The 19,639-nt window shown below is 47.7% G+C and overlaps 1 protein-coding gene across 1 annotated transcript in view; it reads left to right on the forward strand.

The window, feature by feature from the left end:
- PTP4A3 (protein tyrosine phosphatase 4A3) overlaps nt 1–19,639 on the forward strand; it is a 44,238-nt gene that overhangs the window by 14,832 nt on the left and 9,767 nt on the right. The window contains exon 2 of the mRNA XM_048939279.1: nt 18,462–19,206. Within this exon, the coding sequence (XP_048795236.1) occupies nt 19,102–19,206 (105 nt within the window). The 5' untranslated portion in view covers nt 18,462–19,101. The remainder of the gene's footprint in view (nt 1–18,461; nt 19,207–19,639) is intronic.

Raw genomic sequence — 19,639 nt, forward strand, 5'->3', positions numbered from 1 at the left:
CAGCGAACATCCCATCTGCTTGCTTCCCTCGGCTCGAAAAGCAAGCAGAAAGCAGTGCTGGCGCTGGCCCAGAACAGAAGCTATGGGATTCCTCCTCAACAGCATGACAGCAAATGCTTGTCTCACACAGGGCTAGTGCTGGGAGGCTCTCGCCTGCTGAGCCAGCAGCAAAGCCCATCCTGTTTCAGGAAGAACTTGCCTTGGGCTGCCAGAATTCCTGCACCTAAGTGACTAAGTGTGCTGGAAAGCACCTTTGGTACATGCCAGGGTGGTGGAAATAGGGCTGCCAGTTAACAAATGTGCTCATGCACATGCTACCATGCTTTGAAGAGGTGGGTAGTACCTGACAGAGGGGCTGTGCACTCCCCTCAATCTCCTTGAAAGGCTGAGATCATCTCCAAGGTAAGGTGAGGCACATTTAGATTGTGCCCCATATGGATGAAGTGTGCTCCTCAAGGTCCCTGGAGTCTCACAACTGAAACCCCCTTGCTTGGAATATGCAGTTTTTTGTTTTTGTTTCTTAATTCAAGTTATGCTGTGCTAACGAGCAAGTGGGAGCAAGATGCCTGATCATTCCTCTTGTGCAGCCTCCTGGCATGGTCTTGCCCACGGTGAGACCACTGCAGGAATGTGGAGCAGCCCAGCAGTTCTCCGCATAGCAGTAATGGCAAACAGCCCACATTGCACAAGTGGGGTTTTCCCATCAGACTCTCCAACGGCTATAAATAACAGGAAACACTTTGTCATCTCTGCTCTGGAGAAGGTCATGAGCTGGATTCTGTGGTCTTTGGAGTCGTAATGAGGATGGAGATGTCTGCAGAAGTCTCATGGGACAGCCTGCTTGAGGCCTTTGATTCCCTGGATGAAGAAGTCTTGAGCACCAGCCTTTGACAAAGTTGCTTTAGCCACCCTAGTGACATTAATTTATTCTTTTCCTCATTCAAAGAATCACAGAATGGATTGGGTTGGAAGGAACCCTAAAGATCATCCAGTTCCAACTCCCTGCTGCGGACAGGGTTGCCACCAGCTAGATCAGACTGTCCATCGAGGAAGCTGGTTCCTCCTGAGTCATCCCTGAGTCTGATGGACAAATCCTTTGACTCCTAGGTACCTATATCCTCAAAATGGCATTTGTCTTGGGCATGTCTTGCGGAGAGCACTGTCTATAAATGCACGGATGCCACAGTAAGGCTCTTACCAAAGCTCTGCTTCTTCCCAGTTGCCATTCTCTCTATGCTCATGGATAGTACTTTGGTTAATGTTAGGGATGTGTCCTACACTCCTTCTGAAGTTAGTATGAGGGATGGAAAGAAACTTCCAGAATTTGTTTTGCTCCACAGATGGGAAATGACCTTTCTCTGTATATTACTTAGAGATGGCATAAAATGCAAAAATAGTGTTTGTCCAGGTCTAGCTCCTGTGGAATCAAGTCACACACACGTTTTCTGGCTAGCAATAGTGATGGATCTCTTTTTGGGCTGTATTATTTCCCATTGGGCATCCCCAGCTTCTCTCCTCATGCTTCTGTCTGCAAACTCCGAGAGTTTGCTGAGACATCTCAGCAGCTTTCTCTGTTTGTGGATTGCTGGGTGGAGAGTTGTGCAGGGAGGAGGCAGACGTCTGCTGCCGCTCCCTTTTCCCCAGCAGCTGCAGGAATGCTTTGATGTTTTCTCTTCCAGCCCCAAGCACCCCGGACCAGGATTAACCACCAGTCAGACCCCTCCACCACCTCCAAATAAATCTCCAGAACACAGACAAGGCCTGCTCAGAGAGGTCCTAGCATTCCCTGCTTGCAGGATAAGAGTTAAAAATAATTTCTCCCCTTGCACCTGCTCCTCCAAAGCCAAATCTGAGTTTTATTTTTACAGCTCAGATTTCCTGGTGATTGTTTCCACTGACAGATGAGGCATAGGAACAGGGAAGAATAAAAAAAATCACACGTCTCAGTGGCACAAAGAGTATAGGCAGCATGGAAAGTGCTTATGCTACGAGTGGATTGGAGGGAGCCTTTCCTCTCCTTATAACCATGTTTCAAATTGAGGTAGAAATGATGGTCCTTAGTAAAAATGCATGATTTTGCTCCATTCTGCAGTTTTCTTTCAAGGGGTGAACAATTGCAAATGGAACTGGGTGTTTTTTGGGAGTGTTATTTTTGCTTGTGAGTGGTTTCTAGGTCTGAGTTAGCATGTGCAGATCCATGAAACAGAGAAGAAAGCCTGGCTCAGCCCCAGTTAAATGGTTTCAATGAGGCTGATTTTTATTTTTTTTAAGTGTATGTGTTTATGCTTCATAAGCTTATTTTAAAACACATATATACAAGAGCAGGCTTATTTATAAGGCAGAATAGCTTGCTGTGTCCTTACCTGACTGGAGTGTCAAGGAAGCAGCTTTTTTTTTTTTTTACTTTTTACAAGCATAGTTTAAAATAAAATACTGTTTTGTTGCACCCCAGTGAATCTGCCCAAGAGGAGGTCAGGGCAAGGTCTTGTTTTCTGACTGTGAAAAACCCTTCTGCTTGTTTACAGAGCATCTTCTTGCCAGCCATCATTTTAGGGCAATCTGTTAATGACAGCTATAGGTAAAAAAAACTCATTTCCATCCTCTAGAGTCTTGGCATGCCTGCACTGCTCAAATCCCAAACCAACACAGCTTCCCAGAATAATGCACTTGGGTATTTTCCATCTGTAGAGCTGGATCCGCTGGGTGACCCATTCAGTTGAGGTCTTGGCAGGCTTTCTAGCTCCAAATCCCCAAGGTAGATTCATCAGAAAGCCTTTTTGGGGTGATAGATGTTATTTTCCTGTTAGTCCTGCTGGGTAAACCCTTGCTGTCTGCATCCAAGGAGCTTTTCTACCAAGAACAGGGTAGATCCAAGTGAGGAGGAGGAAGAGGATGCCCATGACCAAGGGAAGATTTTATTCTTTGTTGTCTTAACCATTTGTATTGACAGGAAGGTGGAAAGCACCTTACTTTGATGCATAAAAGTTTCAGGTGCATGTAAGTATGGTGAGGTATTAAGTATGGACCTTAATGACTGGACAGAACAGGCAAGGAGAGCCCAAGGAGTAAAATCAACCATTAATTCACACGAAAGCAAAGTGAAGCATGTAAAATTCATCTTATACAAGGGAGGAGAAGCCTGTAAATGTTCGTATGCCTACGCTGAGATTTTTTTTGCCTCTAGCAAGCTTCCATGAAGCACATGATCATAATGGTTATGAAGATGAAAACCTAGGAGGTAGGAACGCGAGCAGCCACCATTTATTTATACCCAAGGAAATAGCTGAAGCAGACATAGAATGAAGGACTTTTTTTTTTGATCCAGCAGAGCTGTAAAACCAAAGCCCTGACCACTGGTGGTTATTTAAAGACTTCCTGCTATGGGAAGGTGTTTGGCCTATGTTCAGGCTGGGTGACTGCTCTCTGCAAAGCCAAATAAACAGAGGCCACTTGAACTTTCCACCTTGTGGGCTCAGCCTCATCCCTTGCTACAAGTAAGGCTCCTGTGCATTTCAGATGGGCTTTGCTGATGGGATCTGGGGTGACCACCATGCTGTGGGGTGCTTTTTCCTTCGCCCAAAGGAGGAGTTTGGTGCTGCCATCCGAGTGCTTGGAGCTGGAAGGCAGAAGCTGGGCGGGAAGGTCTGTGTCTCCAGGATGGGCTGGGATGCCCTGCATGTGGTCTGCGTCCTCAAATGACTGTGGGCAGGGCAGCAAGGCAGGAAATTATATCCTTTAATGCTAGACGTGTAGTTTAGATGCTAATTTCCCAAGAGGAGCACAGTTGAGATATTTCCGAGTAGCTGGGACCAGGAAACTTGTCCATCCATCATGGACCTACTGGAGCGAGTCCAACAAGTGGCCATGAAAATGGTGGGACTGGAACACATCAGCTTCCAAGAAAGAGAGCTGGGACTGTTCAGCCTGGAGAAGAGGCTCAGGGGGATCTTAACAATGCCCAAAGAGGGAGAGATACGAAGAAGACAGAGGATGGCTTTTTTCATTGGTGCCCAGTGCTAGGCCAAGAGGCACAAACTGGAGCCCAGGAGATTTCCCCTGAACATCAGGAAGCTCTCCTTTGCTGTGCAGGTAACAGAGCACTGGCACAGGTTGCCCAGAGAGGTTACTGTACCCAGAGAGGCTGTTGGCTCTCCTCTTTGAAGATCTCCAAAAGCCGCCTGGATATTGTCCTGGGCGCTCTGTGTATGTGTCTCTGCTAGAGCAAGAATTGGACCAGAATGACCCGGAGGTCCCTGCCAACCTCAACCATACTGTGACATGAATTCTGGAACATCAGGCACTCACCTATATGTATTTCCATACTTTTATTAGGATTTATTTAACATGCTGCATGCCTCTCCCTGCTTCTGGACCCTTGGAGACACAAGACGTTTTGGCAACCCATGTAAACCTGTATGGGGTGCACCTCCACGATGGCTCCCCGCTGCCAGCAGCAGCCCTGTGGCCTGGGAATTTTTGCAAGACTTGGCAGTGGGGCTGTTGTGGGATTATTTCACACAGGACCCAAAAATACTGTCGTCAGGGTAGCACTGGTCGGTTCAAACGCAGGGTCAAGTCCCCAAGAAGTCGAGACTGTTGATAGACAAACTTAAGCATATTCAAATGTTTCATCTGATTTTCTTGGATTGCAAAGTTTCCAAGGGAGCCAAAAAGCTCGCTTCTCTTCTTGTTTGCTTTGCAGACCAGCGAGACAGCTGGGTTCAGTGAAATTAGGAAGCTCAAGTTCTTGTAGCAGAGGGGGCAACTGGAAAAGCTCAGATGTCTGTTTCAAAGTCCATACAATCAGTCCAAGATGTCATGCCTCAGTCTGCTGCCCTGTCTCTGCTCCCCTCAACATCAGTGCGGATGGTTCAGGCGTGAGGCAGCCCCGACCTTGAAATCCTGGCTTGAAATCTCTCTGAATGTGTAGCAAAGCAATGAATCTGGAGGCGTTTCTCTCAATAAAGGTCGAGTTGGGAACACGCAGGCGTTTCTGAGCTCCTGTGTGCCAGCACTGAGTTTGGATGAAAGCATGGGAGATACCGGGTGCGACCAGAGCATGGTTTTAAACTGTGAATGAACTCTGAAATAATAGCAAACTTGAAGCAAGCCTGTGTTTTGGGCCAGGCTGGCCGTGAATCAGCTTTGGAAAAATGAAAGATGAAACTTTCTGACTTCAGCTGAAGTTATGAACTTATAAACTCCCAATTATCCAATTAACTGGAGGCAAGCCAGAGAAAAACATTTTTCGAGGCAAGCATATGGGGTGGCTGCATGAAAGTGAACTCATTCAAAAAGGCGTGATTTGGAGACAAGTTATGCTTTAAAATCTGGTGTTTTAAAGACCGGGTTAATCCTACATGCAGTTAGCTTGCTGTGGGTTCCTGAGCTCCTCTTGAGCATCCTCAGTCCCATTGCTCCTTGCTAAAACGTATGGAAACAATAAAACACATAGAAAATGCTGTCTTCAGTAGGTTGGTTACTTGGAAAAATTTCTTCCCAGCAGTGGTGAGGCATTGGAACAGAGTGTCAGGGAGGTGGTGCAGTCACCACCCAGGGAGGTTTCCAAGAAAAGAGTAGATGTGGCACTGAAGGACATGGTTTGGTGGGCATGATGGGATGGGTTGACAGTTGGAACTGGATGATCTTAGTGGTCTTTTCCAATCTCACTTATTCTCCATGAATGAGATTGGTGGGATGGAATTGGAATTGGTACAGGGACAAACTTGGTGATGGTCTCCTTCTGTTCTTCTTTGACCATCTTAGCTTTCAAAGAGGGGCATTGTGCACACAACTTGGCAGCAGTTCTTCCCATGAGATGCTGGAAGTGCTACCAGAGAATTTTTTTTGAGTTCTGTTTGTTTTAGTCAAGTGGGCAGGTAAAGGATGGGTTTTATTGGTTCCTGGGCATCAAAGGGCTGCACCTCTCATAACCGTCTGCTGGGAATTGCCCTCATCCTTGGGGCTATGCCTGTGAGCTGGGAGGATTGCCAGGGTGTGCTGTAGGTGAGGAGATGGTGTCACCAGCTACTGCTGGTGGCCCTAGTGTCTGTCCCTTCTCTGCGTTTCCAGTGCTGAAGGGTATGCTTTGCAACAGGATGGTCATTTGAAATAGCTTTTGGGGACTTTAGGAAAATCAATATGGAAAAACCTTGACTTGCTTTGGATTGAGCCCAGGTGCAAAACACAGCCTGCATTGACAAGAGCTGGAGATCCAAAGTTCCCAAAGTCTTGTTGGTGTCATTGCTGGGCAGAGCAAATGCAGCCCATGGGTAATGCTTGGGGAAACTCATTTTACTGAATTTCTAGTAATCTAGTTTGTATCCTGCTCAGGCCTTACTAATGTCTGTAGAGAGGATGTGTTCCATCTTACTGAGAGTGCCATTTGCAGTAGATTTGGAAATGGAACGGGGAGGGTTCTTTTCAAGCAGCTGATAATGTTGCTGGGGAGCAAGCAGCTGAGTTTCATGTCATGCTGGTGTCTTCAATTAGCGCTCATTTAGCATCCCTTGGCTGCTTGTCCCTACCTCATGCTGCCCACTGTGCTGTGCCAGGGTGATTGCAGATGGGCTGGGATTGGCTTCAACTGAAAATAATGCTTTTTCATTTTCTGCCCCCAAGGTAGGATCAAGCTCCTGAGTGCAGTTGCCCAGGAGGGAGCAACCAACAAGAGCTGACAAGAAGTTCTGGGTTCTGCAGGGATGGAGGAAATCCCCAGTTTTGCTGTCAGCTTTTCAGTGTTCTCTTGCTGATGGGGCTGAACAAAGCTAGGATTTCAGCTGACTTTTTGCTGAAGTAGATGAGCCCCATTGCTGTAACTAAGAGGACATCTTTGGTAGCCCTCATCTCCCCCTGCCCAGGCTGGACTGCAGGTACAACCCATCCCTGGGCTGGTTTTAGTCTTAGTTCTCATGTGCCAAATCTGCAGGATACGTTTGCCAAGTAGTAAAATGTCCTTTCTGCTGGCTGCTCTAAGTATTCTATGCACAACTCCTTTAGGAGTGCTTTTTTTTGCTGAGATAGTTAAAATTGTATGGATTTCAGTACAGAGCCAGGTATATTAATAGGCATGCCCTCATTAAGTTGCACTGAGTTTGTAAGGGAGGAACTGAGCAGCATTAAGCGCTGGGTATTTCTGCATGGTCCCCAGCAATTCTCCCAGCGTTATATTTTCTGTTTGCAATAGCTGGGCTCTTTAGGAAGCAGAAGGAAACAGAGGTGGAGAGAAATGCAGGTGCAGGAGGGAGGATTGGGAACAGCTGTGTGTCCACCAGCCCGAAACTATGTCGTGTCCCTCTAACCCCAAAGCAGAGAAACCACTCCCAATGACTTCTGCTTTCCTAAGGAGAAAGGGGTGATGGGGATGCCCAGCCCAGCCTACAACAGGGTGTGTGCCAAAATGCATTGAGGTGAACCTGAAAATAAATATTTGCTATTTTCATCATCATGACTGATGAATTTACACTCACAGCTTAATTGATGCAAGCTGGGGAAGCTCATTCATTTTCAGCCTGGTTAGAGCCTGCTCCAGCACAGCAAGGGTGGCCAGGAAATGCCACCCACGCCGAGGTGTCAAGATGTCACTGAAATGATGGGGAGCAGAGCAGCTTGCGTGTCTCCAGTCCATCAAAACTTCCCCCGCGGGGCTGGGAAGGATGCAGAGCACACGTGAAATGCAGAGTCCTGCCTGGCCCGTCCCTGACAGATCTGGCTGTAGGAGCTGAGGAAGTTTTCCTGCTGAGCAGGGTGGGGAAGCTTTGCATCTCAGCCTTGATTTAATTTTCAGGTGATAGAAGTGTTTGCTTCCCTGCCCGGCACGTCTGAGCAGCCAGCACGTCCAAACACTTCCCTTTCTTTAGGGAATTTGCATTTCCCTGTAAACAGCACTGGTTTTATGCAAATATCCTAATGAAAGAAAGCCAAAGCATGCTCATGATTCTTGGGCAATTCTGTAGAAATCAGGTGCTCCCTTATAAACCACATACTGCCATCCATGGGCTCCTGCAGCCTTAAAATCACTGTGTGATGACCACTTCACCTCCGTGTAATCCTAAAAGTCTGGAAAGGTGCAGTGTCCTGCTACTGGTTTGCTTTCCCTTGGTGCACCATTCCTATGGGATGTGTGTTGTGGTTTAACTCAACAGCGCAGTTGTTTTCTCCCTTCCCCTCTTCCCAGTGAGATGGGGGAAAGAATCGGAGAAAAGAGAAGTAAAACTCATGTGTTGAGATAAAATTAATTACTAAGATAGAGAAGAGGAAAAGGATAATAGTAACAATTGCCTATATATATGAATGTATGTAACAAGTGATGCACAAGCAATTGCTCACCACTCCCCATCCAATGCTCATCTAGCAACCCCAGCAGCAGAAGAGAGGGTGATGAATCCCACCCCCTTCAAAACTCCTTCCACATGATGTCATGTGGTATGGAATACCCCTTTGGCCCTCAGTCAGCTATCCTAATTCTGTTACCTCCCAGCTCCTTGGGCCCGTCATTATAAAGGCTTTGGCTCAGTGCAACACTGCTTAGCAGCAACCATAAACATCAGTGTGTTATCAGCATTGTTTTTCCCCTAGAATCAAAACACAGCGTCATCCCAGACGATCTGAAGAAAATTCCATCCCAAGTGAAACTGTGACAGTGTGGCATCCCCACTTTTTGCGGTGTTCACATGATGCCCTGTAGCATCCGCTTTGTTGCTGTAGGCAAAGAGTTTCTCAGCTGTAAACCTTTAATCTCTTCTTTCCTCCCCTTCCTGCCGTTCCCTCGAAGACGTCATGCTTCTTTAGTGCTCTCCAAAATCACCTGGACACAGTCCATTGTGGCCAGCTGTGCAGTGCTATACAACATCCTCCTTGCTTTCTCTGCCTGGATGGGAAGCAGCATCCTGTAGAGTTTCTGGTGTCTCCTATTCAAGCAGGCTTTTGTTGTTCATATGAATAATTCACTAGCTTTTATGAAGGCCAGGCTGGATGGGGCCTTGGGCAGCCTGATCTAGTGCTTGATCTAGCAGTTGGCTACTCTGCCCACAGCAGGAGGGTTAGATCTGGATGATGTTTGTGGTCCCTTCCAACCCAAGGCATTTTGTGATTCAATGATGAGGGCACTGCTCAAGCTGGGCACTGGTCTTGGAGGCTTTCAACACCATGCAGTCCCAATGCACATGGCTGGTTGATGATCTGAGAGGTTGGGTGCCCTGTCCATGTGTGCTTACGTCTCCATGTGTTTGGTAATGATTACACGTAGTTCAGCAAACATCTTCCTTCTGGAGCACCATCTCCTTTCTCGCTCAGGCTATTTCTTCCAAAGCAATCCTTGATCCTGCCACCTCCTTCCAGTTTCGTTCCTCATCTCCCTGGTGGATAGGACGTCAAGGACAGCTGTGACTTTCATCATTTTGTTCCCTCTGATCTTTTATTTGAAAGAAAACCACCTTTATTTGCTCTGCAAGCTCTGATGGGTAGAGGAGGCCGGCACAGCATCTCTCAATGCCGGGCTTTTGCGCAAGAGTAGCTGCGGGTCAGAACAAAGCCCTGCTGGGTTTTGTCCCTGCTCATCAGAAAGCGGCAGGTCAGAGGCACTCACAAGCCCACTTTTATCCCCAGAGCTTTGTCTTCATGCTGTGTTTGCAGAGCAATGTCCCAGGATAACCGAGAAGCTCTTGCTGTGGCTTTTTGCTAGAGCTAAGGCTTCTGGATGAGCTTTTCAGAAGAAAACTCTGTTATTTGTTCTCTACATGATGTGGGCTTAGGGTCCCAAAGCATAAACCACACATCATCAGTGGAAAGGCTGCCAAGAGGAGCAGTTTCTGCTGAGTGGTGACAACAGTCAAGTGTGGTGAGGATGAGGAGGAGCTATCCCAGAGTTTTCCACACAGCACCATCCTCATGGGCTCGTGGTTGTTTTGAAGATTGCTTTGGTGCCTAGCAAGAGGGAGAGGACTTGTTGCATTGCCAGCAACCAGAAGTGCCTGTCAGCCTGCCTGGCAGCCTTTCAGCATCTAAATGGGTGCTATAAGAAAGAAGGGGACAGATTCTTCAGGAGGGTCTGTTGTGATAAAACAAGGGGAAATGGGCTGAAACTAAAGGAAGATTTGAATTGTGAATAATAAATAATTGTACAATAAGGGTGGTGAGGCACTGGAACAGGTTTCCCAGAGAGGTGGTGGATGTCCCGTCCTTCAAGACATTCATGGTCAGGTTGTACAGGAGTCTGAACAATGTGGTGGAGCTGTAGATGTCCCTGTTCATTGCAGGGGAGTTGGACAAGATGACCTTTAACAGTCCCTTCCAGCACACACGGTTCTGTGTTCATGGGGAGAAACACATAGATCCAACCCTGGAGAACATCCTGATTACAAACATTTGGAAGGACAGCCACCAAGAGCACATGCTCTGGATGATGGAAGTAACTTAAAGATGGGGTGGAAACTATGAACTCTCTCAACTTGGTGCCAGTAGGGGCTGCTTTTCTTTTCTTCTCTGAGCAGTCTGGCTTGGTGCCACCGGAGAATATCTCTCTGTAGAACTTATCACAAAACACTCCGGCAGAGCGTGTTTTCCCATGTTTTCCATATTGCCATCCTCAACATATCACAGGACAGTGTGTACTTTGAACACTGCCCACAGATCGAAATCCACCTGTTGAGTAGGTTGAGTTCCCGTTTTCGTCAACAAACGTCCATCAAAGCCACCGACAGCTGTTTGGCGATGAGGTTGTGCAAGACTTGCTGCTGATGCAAAAAAGATGACCGGTGCCCTTTTGTTCAGGGCTGCTCTGCTGTCACTGGTTTCCCAAAACAGTAGGACCAAGTGGTGAGAGGTGCTTACACAGCAGGTCCCACCACCAAGCAGAGCCATGTGAATCATAAAATCATTGAGGTTGGAAAGACCAGTGATATCATCTAGTCCAACTGTTGACCTATCACCACCATGGCCATTAAACCATGTCCCTGAGTATAGTATCTCCACATTTCTTGAACACCTCCATGGACAGTGACACCACCACCTCCCTGGGCAGCCTGTTGCAATGCATTACCACTGTTTCTGAGAAGTTGTTTTTCCTAGTATCCAACCTGAACTTCATCTGGAAAAACTTAAGGCCATTACCTCTGATTGTTTTCTGATTCCTGCCCTTTCCCTATAGGGACAGGAGCTGCCCATGTTTCTTATGCTTCCCCAATAAGAAGCGTTACTCCCCTCGTCTTGCCCTTCGGACACCTGCTACGAGTATTAAACTTGTACAAAACACTGCAAGAAACCGAAAGAGCAGAGGTCAGATGTTTAGCTGCGCTGGGTATTTGTGGTTGGAGAGGCACCAGGGTTGAGGTGCTCAAGGGAGATGACTTGCACCAGAGTGGGCTTGTGCCTCTACATGTACTGGGGGCAGAAATGATGCTTCAGATTTTATCTTTCCACAGATTTTTTTGGGTGAGGCAGGAAGCTTGGAAATGACCCCTCATTTGAACTTTTCTGACTCCTGTCACGAAAAACAATCCCTGAAGGAAGTGAGGGGACCCAGCACCCAGTATTTCTAGCTCGCTTTGGAACTTGGGGATCCGCCATCTCCAAATAGTCAACCGTTTACACTCCCCAAAAAACACTCTGCATATTTGGGAGGCAGCCAGCCTTCGGCATGCAATTACCATTCCCTGCAGAGCTGGCCTCTTCCCCCTCACACCACCTCTTTTTTTTCCTTCTTCTCCTTCACATCCAAGCCAGGAAAAGCCTCTGACGTTGGCTCCACAGCCACAAGCTGGTGGGGGAAGGCAGCAGAGGGGATATCCCAGATCATAAAACAAAGTCCACACCGCCCATAAGTTAACCCACTGCTGGGCATGGGATGGGGGCTGTTTTCCCCCAAATACTGAATGTTTGGTGCCTGTTTTGCATTTTTCATGAGCTTCACCCACTTGCTGAATCTCTTCGGGTGCAAGCAAAAATTGTTAGCACACACCCCAAATTCGGATTGCTCGGGGGTTGGGGAGAAACATGAAAACAGCAGTAAAGGGCTGTCTGGAGCATCTCGTCTCATCTCCAGGGCTGTAGGTGCCTCTCTTCAAAGAATAGAGCTGCAAATAAAAGATAAAAAGGAGTTGATCATGTTACCCAGGCCTCGGGTGCATTCCCTGCTTGCACAATGCTGGGAGGACTGTGCTTTTCTTGTTATCTGTCTGTCTGTCTGCCTAACTATCTGATCTTCCCCATTCCTCCCTCTTTCCCCTCCTCCCATGCTTGCCAGTCTCCACCCTGACACCGTGCCAGCATCCTTGCTCCTTTCCTAAATACCACCAAACTCCTTCAAGTCTGATTAGGGTTGTAATATGAGGAGCCATACAGTTCTTTTCTCTGAGTCTGGGTGTGAGCTGCTGTTTGCCATGTGCTGTAAAGGAGGTGGAGGAGATGCAGAAACTCCTCAGCCCCTCTCTCCATCCCAGCACCCAGAGCAGGATGTGCAGACTGCTGCCTTTAGCTCTGCCCCCCAGCACTGCTCCTGCAGTGTTTCTTGTTTTTGTATCTCTCCTCCTGGACCTTTCCTGTCAGATTCCTGCTTCCTTCCGCACAGATGTGGCTGGAGGAAATCTCAGCGCGATCGCTTTCCTCCAGCAGGCCCCACTTCTTCTCCATGTCTTGGGGCACAGGGGTGGTGGTGCGTCCCTTGTAGACCTCAGTGTGATCAAGGGTGTACATGGCAGTGATGGACTGGTGCAAAACTTCTACACGAGAGTGACTCAGAAACTTGCATTCAGTTTTCAGGGTGTCAAGATGGAAATGCTCTTGGTGCAGCTGGAGTTGGGAGCAGAAAAAGAAAGACTCCGTCATAAGGGAAATGGACTGGCATCATCTTGCTACTTGGGATGAAGCCAGGAGAGTAGCTGAGCAAATGTAGCACAGATGGGTGTTTTGTTAAGTTTTTCTGAAGGTGAACTTTGAACGTGAGATGTGCTCACTCAGGAGTTATATTTATATACGGGTAAGATACGTATCGTCTGGGTGAGTAAGGCCCTTTGTTTCAAGTGCTGCTGCTAAAACCCATGTGGAGCAACAATTTGGCTCCGCAGAGCTTCCTCTTCCTTTGCTTGGGGAGTTGCTGTGTTTAGGAAAACCTAACTTAGCAGCTGCATCCCACTAACAGCAACGTAAAGCTTAACACCAGCCAGTCTAGCAGTCTGGCATCTGCTCATCTGTCCAGTCCCTATTATTAACTGCATCAAGGAAAACCTGATCTCTATTTTTCACCACAGTACTAGGAGGACAAGTAGCTCCATCCCTGCCATTGCTGGTCCATCCCCATATGGCTTTAATAAGGCCAACACATGCTGAACGGAGCAATCACACTGCAAATAAATAATTAGGAAGAGAGCCCAGTGCTCCCCTCTGCTCCAAGATGGCCCCAAGTTGCACCAGGAGGTGTTTAGATTGGATATAAGCAATGATTTATTCAAAAAGAGAGTAATCAGTTACTGAAAAGGATGCCCAGGTGGAGTCATCATCTCTGGAGATATTCAGAAGACATGTGGGCATGGCACCAAGGGTCATTGTTCAGCGATGGGGCTCAGTAGGTCAGGTTGATGGCTGGACTCGATCTTTTCCAACCAAGATGATTCTCTTACTGCAGCCTCACCATGCCAGAGTATGCTCACTCTGTATCCTCACTGGGCTCTTGGTTACAAAGCGTACATGCTTAGATTTCTACAAAAATCTATCCTCATGGTAAATTGGAGCTGTAGGATGACTTCCAGCTCATGGCTTCACTGGAGGACTTGCTCCAGGGTTATGCTGCCCCTAAACCAAGGCACTTCACAGAAGTGAAAACACTTCTGAAAGAAAGAAAGAGAACACTTCTTTGTGTCTGAGCTCTCCAGGCGTCCTGTCCCTAGGTTTTTTAGCACAGAAGACAGCACAAGGCTCTTTCCTGCACCTTGGTGTGCACCAGGATCCAGCCATGGTCATCCCATGCTTGCAAGACTCTCACACCCAGCAGCGTATCATGGTATGTAACCCAAACAGCAAATTGCAATGGCTTAAGAACACAAAACCTCCAGAATGCATGGAGACTGGGGGGGGGGGGGAAAGACACCCATCCAGACAAGCTGAAGTCCATGTGTGCATGCAGACGTAAGGTTTTCAGCACAAACTGGGGCAAAATAAAATTCTGTTGTGCTGTCAGCCAAGCTGAGCTGCAGGATGAAGGCACTTGGGGCCATGTGGCAAATCTCCAGTGTTTGTCCCTTGCTGTGCAGTGGCTGGGCGCTAGGAAAGAATGGCCCCATCAAGTGCCACCATGGCAGTGATGGGCTGTTCTCATTCCTTTGTTGTCCTCTTTCAACCCAGCAAAATCTCTTCCTATATCAGAGCCAAACTGCAGATATTAGGGTCACATTGTGTGCATTGTGGGGAGATAGTCCCCATCCCTCCCTGTGCTCTGGTGTGGCAGGCTTGTGGTGGCACTGGGGATAGAACAGAGTATCCAGCTCCTCCACTTGCCCACACTAGATTTCTTTCATTGGGCTTCATCTCAACGAGTTTGGGCCAGAAAGACCAGCACTCTTATCACTACAGATCTTTGTCCCGGACTTGCTTATTGCATATAGAATCATAGAATCATTTGAGTTAGAGGGGACCCTTAAAGGCTGTCTAGTTCCAACACCCCAGCAGTGAAGAGGGACATCTGGAGCTAGGTGCTGCTATATCTCTGTGCTTCATCCTGCTTCCCTGTGGCTCTGCAGTCTGAAGGATATTTATTCACTTGGCAGGTTATTAATATTAGCCGAAATACCCTTGTCTGCATTGTTCTGCCATACTTAATATGGTAATCAGCATTGCAGCCTGTATAGCTAGGGATGATTTGTGATTGAAAATCCATTAGGAATTTATGGGCTTTGGGCTGAATTGCCAGGATGTGCAGTTGCCAAAATACTTGAAATGCTTCCACTGGAAATGAGACCTTGTGGGAAATGAGTACTTGCTTTTCTCATACACAGTCAGTTCCCATTGAATCTCCATTGCTGGCAGCTAGTACACACAAGGCAATAAAAATACATGTAATACTCAGGGCACCAATGGAGCACTAACCTTGTGTCAGATGATGATGGATAACAGACTTCAGCTCCTGACACACAGTGCTCACAGCAGCTCAGCATCCCACAGCATTGTTTCGATGGCTGGCTTTAATCTGTGCATGAGGCACTTGCTGTTTTTTGCTCTGCATTGCAAATTGATGGTTGGACTAAATGATCTTTGTGTTCTTTTCCAACTTTAATGATTGTATAATTCCTTCAAACACACCTTGTTGGAGAAGGGTGAAATCTCCCTGCCAGCTTGGAAAACCCCATGTGGAGGATCAGGCATGGAGAGATGGACAAGGGTGGTTTGGGTTATTGCTGGTCTGAAAATCTTCCCCATGTTACCCACAGATAGGAAGGGACATCTGCAGGCAAGAGAAATGCTGCAGAATTGAGGGAGATGGTTTCGTGGGCACGAGTGATGTGTTGATGGTTGGACTAAATTATCTCAATTGGTCTTTTCCAACTTAAATGATTCTATGATTCTATAATACCATGCAGATACAATGGGAGAAAAGCACAGATGTGTCTTGCAAGGATACAGTCTAAGGCAATTTTCACTTTCTGAATCTCTTTAAGCAGGCACCTGTGACTGTCTCCCATTCCTGAAAGGGATTTCATCTCTTTCAACTTAAAGCATATGGAGAAGAAGGGAAAAATCTTGCTGCAGAAGATAAATGCCAGCCAGTTTGTCTTGGAAAGCATTCACTTGATGGGTAGCTGGTTTTTCTGAAGTCAATTCTGAGCAAAAATCCCAGCTTCTGTGATCTGGGCAGTAGGTGGTGAGCTGCATAGGGGGGATTTGCAAAACCCACTCGAGACATTGCATTCACCCCTATGGCTCCAGTATGTCATCAAACACAATTTTAGCAAAGCTTTGCAGGAAACACCAGCTGCTCTGCGCCGATCACTGCAGCCTGTATCATTCTGAATGCAGTCTGGCTTTGAATTCCACAAAGGATCAGGGCTTGGCATCACTCAGGCAAAGATCACCTTGAGGAACAGCAGAGCTGGCTACATCCCATCTCGTTTTTTTTTATGGGAAGAAAAAAGTTAGGAGTGAAACGATGGGATTGACACTGATAGAATTGAAGTGATGCCGACAGTGCTGCCAATTCCCAGCTAAGAAGAATGGCTGGAAAAATGAATTGGCTCTGAAAAAATCGTAGAATCATAGAATCATTAAGGTTGGAAAAGACTGCTAAGATGGTCTAGTCCAACCATCAACCCATTGTCACCATGCCCACTAAACCATGTAAGAAGGAGTAGTCATTCCTCAAACCCTGTGTACGGTGTGGTGTGGATGCCATCATACCCATCCTCGTGTCCCGCTTCCACCTTCTTCATGATCCCTTACCAAGAAAAACAGGGTTTGATTGGACCATGGTGCCAGAATCCCTTTGGTTTGTGCTCTTTTCCAGCTCCCATCCCCCTCTAAACTCCTTTCCATAAACCCATCCACATGGGGCTGGGCTCTGTGCTGCACACCAGGGCAGCGCCAGGGCTGGCACGTGCTGTGAATAATAAATAATGAGCGCACGAACATTGGGAAAGTCCATAATTTTCACAGCCAACTTGGGCACGTTTCCATTGGAAAGCTTCCCCATGCCACTTCAGCTGCTCCCTGGTTTTGGTTTTTGGTGGTTTGTTCGTTTTTTTTCCACTTTTTCTGTTCATTCCTTGGGTACCACTTGCAAAACAAAGTGGAGAGGGAGCAGAGAGAGAGTGCAGAGCAAGTGGAGTGGCTAGAAATGATGCTTGGGAAGTGTGATGAGCTGCTCAGTGCGTGGCCCCTTTCCTAGCCCCTTTTTCTCTCTTTACATCAGAGGCTTTTAAGTATAAAGCAATGTCGAGGGAATTTTCCAGGCAATGGATGGGAGGAGAGGAGAGGGGATGCATATTCTCCCAGCTCAGGTTACTTATGTACTTATGTTCTATTTTGAGGCTCCGGCCACGCGGTGCTAAGCAGCCACTGACCCAGGGAAGGGACGAGCTTCAAAACAAGAGTCTGATGGGAAATGATAGGTTTCCCTCAACAGAAAGCGGGGCTCAAAGCATTATCATGTTCACCAGTGTCTGTTCAGTGTTGCCTGGAGGCGTGTCCATGGGGGAAATCTTATTTTCTCTGTTCCCTCTGTCTTAATCTTCATGGCCAGAACGAAATTTAATGCTGAACATTTCTGAATGTGTGGTTCATACCCACCTTTGGATGTACCTGTGCACAATGGGAGGTCAGCATGTTCCAGAACTTGCGTCCTGGGCAAACCCATTGGCTTCCTTCTTCCCATCACTGTCATTGTTATGCGGCCTGACAGTGATAAGGAAAGGGGAAATGGCTTTAAAAACTAGAAGAGTGGTAATTCACATTAGATGTTAGGAAGAAATTCTTTACTCATAAGCGGTGAGGCTCAGGAATAAGCTCTGCAGAGAAGCTGTGTGTGCTCCATCCATGGAGGCGTTCAGGGCCAGGTTGGATGAGGCCCTGGGCAGTCTGATTTGGTGGTTGGCAGCCCTGCCTGTGTCAGGAGTTTGGAACTAGATGATCTTTCAGATCTTTTCCAACTTAAGCCATTCGATGATCATGAACGCAAATATGTGTCCCTGCTGTGGGGTACTTTATGGGGAGCAGTATGCTGGCAACAGTGGGAATGCAGATGAGCAGTCAGAGTGAGCAAGGGAGCATCCATTCCCAAGAGCTGCAAAACCACATGCATGCCACCCCCCTCCTCCACCAGTTCCCCTGAAAAAAGCTCATTTGCAGGCGGCTTAGGTGGCCTAAGAGCATTAGAGATGCATTTGGTTGACATTAGCTGCTCGAGTAACTCCGGGAGCATGTGGCTGATTAGGGGCAGGCTCAGCTCGTTGCGCACGGTGGAAATATTGCTGGAACGCTCCGGTAAGGTCTGGAGAGACAGGATGGGTGAGAATTGGGTTGCTGCCCCAACAAGTCATCCCCATGGGGTGTCTGCGAGCTTCTCTTGGGTGCTGCTGGGTGATTACGAAAATGCTGGGCTGAATTGCATTAGAAAAAAGCAGATGGATGCAGAAGGATTAGGGTGAACATGTGCCAGCCAGGCAGAGGAACATCAGGACCACCAGTGCTTCACCATCTCAGCCCCCCCATTCTCCTCCTTGCACCCTGTGTGTCATCCAGATGTCAGTGCTGAGGCTTGGGATGCTCAATGGGGATGCAGTGAAGGGCTGTAGGTCGTCCCTTGGATGGAAGTGGAGTTTTGTCTCTCTACCCCTGTTCTGATTTCAGGAGGAGCCCCCGTCTCAGCATCCCATCAACTGGGATGTGAAGGCAGTTCCAAGGCGCCATCCCAGGGCTTTCTTCGGAGGTATTCTCATCAGAACTGCCCTGACCACTATGTTTTGCTTTTCCTTCCTTTACAGCCTCGCTCTCCACCGGGATTTATGGAGGTGCTGAGAAGCAGCTTTGAGCTCTGCAGTCCCCGGACGCCTCGCCTCTCCCGGCATCCCAACCTTTGGATTTAACCATTCAAGGCTCCCGTGCATGGATTGCCCGAGCCAGGCACCGCTGCCGGCTGCCGCCGCCCCATAGGCTCCCGGTCCCCCTTGCCACCCCCAAGTACTCCACATACCCCGATGGGGTAACGTGACGGGGCCACCACTGTGCCACCATCATCCCCATATGCAGAGGCCTTTCTAGAGCGCAGCACCGGAGGCGACAGCCGCTCGCCATTGCACACACCAAGGACACCGACACTACAACAAAGGGATTTTTTTTTTTTTTTTTCGTAATTATTATTATTATTATTATCATTAATATTATTATTACTGTTTGGCTTTCACCCCGGGGGCTTGCGGTGTGTCGAGGAAGCCAGCGCGCTCCCAGGAGCTGGGGTTATTTGCACAACAGTTGTACATTGAGTTCTCCATTCTCTTCTGTTTGTTCTTTTTTTTTTTAAGTGCAGAGAGGGGTGTTGGTTTTTCTTTTCCCCTCCGCACCACTCTTTTCTTGGGTTTTTCCATCATCAGCATCACCTCTGCATCATCCTTCTCTTGTCCCACCATGGCCCGGATGAACCGCCCTGCACCAGTGGAGGTCTGCTACAAAAACATGAGGTTCCTCATCACCCACAATCCCACAAATGCCACACTGAGCACCTTCTTGGAGGTAAGAAGCAGGGATCGTGGATTACATCTGGGGGCTAAAAGCTAAGCTGCAAATGGTTCATTGGAATGGAATGGGAAGACCCTGTTCCATTGGATAGTGCAATGGAGCATCCTATTAGTACCCAGCCCTGCTGGCATCCCATCCATGGTCCATATCTCCGTATCTGCTTCTTGGGGCAGGACATTTGGAAGACTCTGAGTATAGGGCTTGTCAACCCCATTGCATCCCTTACCAGCTCCCTAGAAACGCTGCACAAATGCAACCTCCCCTGCATTTTCCAGTATGTCAGTAAAGGACTTCTCACCCCAAATAGTCCCAGAGCTACCTCTGAGTGCAAAGAAACTTCATAGACACAAAGAAAAAAGCACAATCACCATGGTGTTGCAGCAGAGAGACGGTGGGCAAAACCACCCCGTGTTCCTGTACACCACAC

Source organism: Lagopus muta, chromosome 3 (assembly GCF_023343835.1).
Source record: "Lagopus muta isolate bLagMut1 chromosome 3, bLagMut1 primary, whole genome shotgun sequence".
NCBI lineage: Eukaryota > Metazoa > Chordata > Aves > Galliformes > Phasianidae > Lagopus > Lagopus muta.